The sequence below is a fragment of the Copadichromis virginalis genome, linkage group LG1 (assembly GCF_057382275.1).
Source record: "Copadichromis virginalis isolate Kocher_CV1m ecotype Utaka linkage group LG1, C_Virginalis_male_GT1.1, whole genome shotgun sequence".
NCBI lineage: Eukaryota > Metazoa > Chordata > Actinopteri > Cichliformes > Cichlidae > Copadichromis > Copadichromis virginalis.
In genome coordinates, this window is record NC_140618.1 from 33,106,884 (window position 1) to 33,114,117 (window position 7,234).

The window sequence follows — 7,234 nt, forward strand, 5'->3', positions numbered from 1 at the left end:
AGAATCTTTAAAGTGGGTAAATTTAAACATTAATGACTACTCATTGTGTTCAGCTCTGACTGTCCCATACAAAGGCGCTGTGAAAATCGCTTTAGTTTCTCAGCAGATCAAAGGAAAATGTGTTTTAGGTGAACAGATATTCTACTGCATGACTTTTTAATTTTGGGGGAGCTTTAGGGTCCCTATTAATATATCAATCATAAAATTTGACACCCTGCCCCCCCCCCCCCCAAAAACAGATATTGGTTTGTTGCTTCAAGACAACACTGTGCAACAAGGGTAGTCAAACACCAAGTTATTCTATAATAAGCTTTATTATTACAACAAGGATGAACAAACAATAAATAATGTAAACATTTCACAGAACAATAAAACACCAAAATACATGCAACATTTGACCCTAACCCCATGCCCATGCGCATGCACACACACACACACACACACACACACACACACACACACACACACGTTGTGTTTCCATCACATCTGGGGACTTTACATTAACTTACATTTATTTCCTGGAGACTTATCCTGACCCCACCCATCACAAGTCCCTGCCTGAACCTAACCCAAACCTTATCCTAAACCTAACCTTACCCTAACCCTGACTCAAGCCTTCACCCTAAAATTTAATGATTTTCCTTGCAATTTGTCCCCATAAAGTAGGCGAGACCTCACAATGTTTGTAAACAGATTTGTGTCCCCACAACAATAAATAATACACGTCCACACACACACACAATTACTTTACCAACTGACCCCTGAGCGCCCAAGTGTCCCTGAAACCTGATTCAGGGATCCACTACTTCACTGTCACTCCCCGAAAGCTCGCTGTCCTCACTTTCTGAGGACAGAAAATGCACATTCCCTTGGTTTCCTTCAATAAAAGGTTTTTACGTCCGTGTCCTGTAATCACCAGTAGATTGTAAAGTAAAAAACATTGACTATGATCATATAAATGCACACAAACACATCTCTACACACATATGCTAGTGCATTTTATTGCCTGAAAAAAAACTAGGCTAACTGCACAGTGTTGCCTTGAGGCAACGAATGAAAATTAAGTTTTACTGTATAAATAAATTTTAAAAAGTAGAACAAACAATCAAATATGCTTCTTAACATATTCATGCACATACAAATATTTTTATATACATTTATTTCACTATAAACATGTAAAATAGTGATCTTTATCTTACCTCCTAATGGGGATGCCTCTCATGTACTGCAGCTTGCAGAAAGGGACCCCCCCCCCCAAATGAAAGTCACACCACCTTCAATTCATCATTTTATTGGAAAGAGATGTGCCTGGTAGCATTAGTTGAGAAAAAAAAAAAAAAAAACGTTTTTTTTTTTTTGTGAGGCATGAAAATGTGGTTTGCTGCCTTAGGGCAACGCTACGCAGTAGAGGGTTAGGGCGAAGTACCGAAAACATCAGTATTTTTTGCATCAGCTGAATGCATGCAAGTTTCAGTGCTAATGTGATGCAGTCTTAGCGGCTACAGCGTTACAGCTGGGCTTCATCCACGATGTTGGTAACAACTTTCACATATAAAGCATACTGGCCCAGCAGAGAGTCTGTATAACGCAACATGCTGTAAATAAAGAATTGGTGAAAGCTCAAGACTCTAAACATGACTTGCTCCCATCTAGTTTATGTATTCAGCATAAGTTACCATGGTGATTTTTCCTGGTGAAAAGAGAGCCACCTTGATAGAAGGTAGAAGAAAACAGACTTTAAGCTCTACATAGCGTTGTAGCACACATCTTTGGTGTTGTGTTTAAGAATTTTCAATCAGAAAATATTGACAAATTTTGTAAGAAAAAAACAAAACATAAATTTGTTATTTTAAAATAAGTAAAGTACTGAAAAAAGGTTATTGAGAGATACTAGAGAACTATGTAGATAAATAAATATACTGAAAATGACTAAAGTTCATCATATACATTTAATAAAGAAACATTGTTTTATAAGAGTCATTTCTTAGCTTTTATTCATTCATATCAAATAGCTTTATGTTTCAGGGAAACTTCTCCATGTGCCAAGAATCAGCCACATTAAGTGGAAGAAAATATGTCACAATGACTGATCTTCTTTCCCATGTCCCAAATGAGCTACTGACATGACAACCAGGTTCATTTATCGCACAGGGAAGTGAAAGGGAAATGAGGCTGGCCTTTAACATTTTCTTAACAAGTGTCACACAGGAAATGATGTCAAAACTCAAACTTTACTACATTTGCTCTGGACTTTTGATCTATGGAAAATGTCTGTATAAAAATTAGTGGTGCAACGGATCAAAAATCTCACGGTTCGGATCGGATCACGGTTTTAAGTCACGGATCGCATCAATTTTCGGATCAGCAAAAAAAAAAGAAAAAAAGAAAAAAGACAAAAATTGAACATTATTTACTTATTGAAGTATTTTTTTTTCATTCCACGCAATTATTAAAAAAAAAAAATGGTACAATATAGGGAGTACAGTCTTTGTATCTACCACTCAATTCAATTCAATTTTATTTATAAATCTCCAAATCACAACAACAGTCGCCTTAAGGCGCTTTATATTGTAAGGTAGACCCTACAATAATACATACCGCTCATTATATCGTACTCTGCTGTGATATAATGAGCTGTCACGGTCACGTAGCTTTCCGTTGCCCTGGAGGTCCACCCATTTGTAGTAGTTAGGGCAACAGAAGATGCCTGGGACAGTTCAGCCATAACTTAAATCTTCTCCTGCTCATACATGCTTGGAACGATCTTGCCACTAAAGTGGACGCGAACGGGATATCATAGTTTAAACCCCTTGTTTTGCACAACGGAATACGGCCTCCAGTCTGCAGCTAAACACCCCAATAGCTTTTGTAATAGCTTTAGCCCGGTCGGACTGGGCAGCAAAGGGCTGCTTAAATACCGCAAACTCCTCCGCTCCTCCACTTGGACCGCTAGCGCTGGCCATAACTATAGCTTGATCCACCACGCGCACCATACACATACTTTTTTTTCTTCTTCTTTTTCGAATCTTCGGATCACGTGCGTACCAAACCGTGGAGTGGGATCGGTTCGGATTACGGATCAACCATGATCCGTTGCACCACTAATAAAAACTATACATTTCATTTGTCAACTGTAAATCAAAAGAGTACATGTGAAAACTATCATTTCATTAGCAAAGAGACCATAAATTACAATCTTTCATTCTGTTAAACTTAAATGCTGCGATGATTTTATGACACCTTAAAAAGCGACATCACAAATTATAAAACCTTTTCAAGTAGCTTCTTTTGAATAAACCAGGTGCAGTTATAGTAAACTGTGGCATATGAAAATACATATTCACATATTCAAACAGGTCCTTTTCCTGATCTGCTTCACATTTGTTTGGAAATGTGATTATGAAATGAATATATCTCATGACAATATTTACTTTTAATTTCCAGTATTATTTAGTTCAAAAGCAAGTAGTAAATGGTGTACAGTTCAAAACTGTAACAGACTAAAACATTCATGGACTGCTTTCCTTAAGGATAAAAAAGGCCTGTAGTAGATCAATCAGTTACACAAGGTTTCTGATTACCTTGTCCCTCACATCTTCAATAAACTTCAACAAATTACCAATTCCCCTAACCTCTCGACATTTGTCACATAAAAACAAACAAAAACAAAAAGACAGGTTCCACAAATATCATAATTAACTTACTTTCCTTTTTCCTCTGGAATAAAAGTTACTTCCTTTGTACTGTCACAACATTCTCAGCCCACATAGATAAAACGCCAAAGTTTAATAACTTACACTGCTTGGTTTTCTTTATCCCCTGAAAGCAATTTTTCCTTTGCTGAGTCCTGAGGGACTGTGTTGGGACTCTTCTTCATTTCTAGACTTTTTACCCAAGTATAAGCAGACGAACCACCAAGAACCATCATGTTACTGGTCCACCACAGCAGGGTTTTAGTGGAAGAGTTGTACACTACTGCGATGACGGTCTGTGCACAGGCCTTTGCAGTCCCTGAGACATTATGCGTCAGCGGGCTTGTATATTTGATCTGGAGCCCTGTAACATAGCCTATGGCGAAACCAAACACTCCTCCGAGAGTCATCATTCCCCAAAAGCTGATGTCAGTGAGACGGCTGAACTTGATGAGCTGGCCCAACTCTCCGAACACAAGGATGAGAGGGAGGAAGAGGACGCAGGCGTTAATGTTGTTATAGTAGGACAGTTTCCAGATGTTTCCATCCAGGGCAGGCATTACCTTCTTAGTATAGATGGCATTGAGAGAGACGCAGGCGCTAGCCAGCACCCCAAAAAATATGCCTGTCCAGGAGAGGGACCCTGTGATGCCTTCCTGGTCCACACCAAGCCAGAAACCACCTGGAAAGCACAACATACAATCAAATATTTTAAACACTTAAATATCTAGTATTTCATTTTTAATCTACACCCATTCAGTGTAACCCTATCCTGTCACTGTAACACTGCGTGTGGCAAAAAAAAACCCAGCTCAAAACAATGTGACAAAGGATGGAAACTGCACAGTCTTAGGGTGATATGAAGTGTTGCAATGTTTATGAATGTTAACATACACGAGGTATGAGTGTATGCATGTGATCAGTGTGAATTGGGAGGGTGAGCAGAGCAGAGAAGAGCCAATGAGAGGTTCTGGTAAGGCTGTTTCATGGTGCCTTAAGTCCAGCCTGTTCAGGTGTGCTACATAAACTAGGTCAACTCCACCCACCAGTTTCCTGGAAGTGATTAGAACGAGAAAGCCAACATGGAAAGTGAGCCCTGTGGCTGTCACATGTGGTACAGCTCTGCACACGCACGCAGTTTGTGTCAGGAAACAGGGACACACCAGGGAGTTTATTTCCCACTTCCAGGTTATTGTAGAAACTGAGTTTCTGTGACAACCTGACCTACTTCTAAGGTGCATGAAAAAAAATATAAAAAAAGAGAAAAGAGTGTAATCTGACAATGTGAAAATTCCATGACAATGCCCATTTCTAGGCTATCCCAGTATGGAAACATTTTGAATAGTATAGTATTAACACTATAACTTTTCCCTCCCTAAAATTTGATGCAGTTCTCTAAAATCGAGTATTATCCAGGCTGTATTTACAGCACAGCAAACTAAAAACTTCTATTGGCCTGCAAACCTTCTGAGTGTTATATTTCATATTTTCTTCGTTTCATACAGTTCTGTGCAAAAGTCTTAAACAACCCTTTATTTCTTCACATTTTGCAAGCGAAATGTAAGTAGGTGCAGAAAATTTGCAAAGATTTGCACATGGGTCACCATGGCAGGCCTGAACTGTCAAATCATAGTATGGCAGTGAGTTTTAGAGAGGAACGAAAAAAGCTGCCTGTCAGCAGCTAGTGAGTAGTAACAAATGCTTTGTCTTTTGAGATGTGGCGAGGTACAATAGACGTATTCCAGGCTAGCAGTTATCCATGAAATGAAGGTAAAATTTTCAGGTTCTCCACTCACAGCACCGTCTTCCTGTTTTTACTTTTGTTGCTCCCGCCTCATAAACGTTTGGCCAATATGCAGACTGAAAATTGTCACGTGATTTGTAGTGAAGCATTTCGCTTGGAGTTTACAAACTCACGAACTGATTCAGACCAGAGTAAACGAATTACAGCTGAGAAAACGCTCTATTTTAAAAGTGAGATATAGATATATATATAGTCAGTATTATTATTATTATTATTATTATTATTATTATTAATATGCAGAACCGAGTGTCCGTTTCCACCACTGTTGGTGTCATTTAGCTTTCTGAAAGGAGAAACTAAGTGCAGACTTATTTACAGCCAGTGACCAATTATCACGTGCAAATCATTATAAGGAACATGTCAGGGTAAACGCACCTAATATGATCCCACAGCACGCCAGAGCCCTGAAAGACGTGGTTTGTTTCAGGATAATGTACGATAACAGCACATTGAAAACTGTGCTCAGAGAGCGGCCGATCGTGTAGAAAGCCACCCCGAGATGTTTCAGGCACAAGTTGTTGAAGGTGATCATGCCGATGAACACGATGGACAGCGGTAGGACCTCCCGGGACAGCTTCACGTCAAACCTGACCGAGGGGAAGTCGATGAGTCGGGGGCACATTTTTGATAGCAGCTGCATGAGCCAGCAAAGTGCCACAGTGACCACACACTGATAAAAAGTGACGAACAACGGCGCGTCCAAGTCTTTGTTGTCCAGCAGGTGATTATTGAGGAACACCATCGTTATCGAGATAAACCAGTATAGCGCAACCACAGCTGCTATTCTCACTGCTCGAAATACGAAAGTCTCTCTGGATTCGTCCCGGTCCATCATTTCAGAACCGCTCAAAGCCATCCTCAAGATGCTGGAGCGCTTCAGCTGTGTCCTGTTCATGAGTGCAGATGAAGAAAACGAACCTGAGTAAAAGCTGGGACATTTACATGAGCTAATACGCCGCTCAAGACCAGCAAACTGACTGTATGAAAAAGCCAAACATGACTGCTGTTTGGTCAGTGCCGTCATCTAAGAGATTTCCGATCTGATCTTTTCAACATAAAAGCCCAATTCAAGCCTGTCAGAAATCGTTTCGTATTCCCATTAAAAATACTTTGCAAACAGATTTTATGTTTTACTCTGCTTTAACAGGCTAATTGCTAATCTTTGGCTTCTGTTGTTAAAAAGTGAATACTGTAAATCGTTATTATTGTATTCTCTTCTTTCATTAAGTGAACATTTGCTCTAAGCTTTACGTTTACTTTGAAAGGCTTCGGCTCCAACCGGAAGACTCATTAAGCGCCACAACTTCCTTGTTTGAACGACCTCTATTTAATTTAAAGACATGCCCAGTTTGTCCCTGCCAAACAAACAACTGCCAAAAATCTTTGTATGTACAGGACATTTGGCATGTACTTACATACTGTTTTCAAAACTGTTAAACTTATGGCCAAAACAATAACACAATGCAAAACTTAAAAAGACAGCAAAATTCAACAGCAATATTTTATTGAAACATATTTTAAATCTAAAAATGCAGTTTAACCAGCCACAGCTGATTCTCATTGTAGATAGTATTTAGTATTTAGTATTTATTTATTTATTGTCATTGTCAAGAACAATGAAATTGCGTTTGGGGCTTCCATACAACCCCAAAAAAAGAAGAAAATAATAAATACCCCTTAAAACCCAAGTGTACATATTTAACCCAGTGTGACTCCAATGCAATAAGACAATCCTTAG

The 7,234-nt window shown here is 39.1% G+C and overlaps 1 protein-coding gene across 1 annotated transcript; it reads right to left on the reverse strand.

Moving 5' to 3' along the window:
* Nucleotides 1–295: 295 nt before the first annotated feature.
* On the reverse strand, nucleotides 296–6,520 carry slc35c1 (solute carrier family 35 member C1). Its single transcript, XM_085460331.1, has 2 exons — nucleotides 5,872–6,520; nucleotides 296–4,374 (listed from the first exon to the last, which is right to left on the reverse strand). Exons 1-2 carry the CDS (start codon nucleotides 6,518–6,520, stop codon nucleotides 3,794–3,796), a joined length of 1,230 nt encoding a protein of 409 aa, XP_085316457.1. The 3' UTR covers nucleotides 296–3,793.
* Nucleotides 6,521–7,234: the final 714 nt, after the last annotated feature.

Coding starts and splice junctions, on each gene's coding strand:
- slc35c1 (XM_085460331.1), bottom strand. CDS start 6,520: ATGACGGCACTGACCAAACAGCAGTCATGTTTGGCTTTTTCATACAGT. Junction 4,375..5,871: donor GTGCTGTGGGATCATATTAG/GTGCGTTTACCC, acceptor TGTGCTTTCCAG/GTGGTTTCTGGCTTGGTGTG.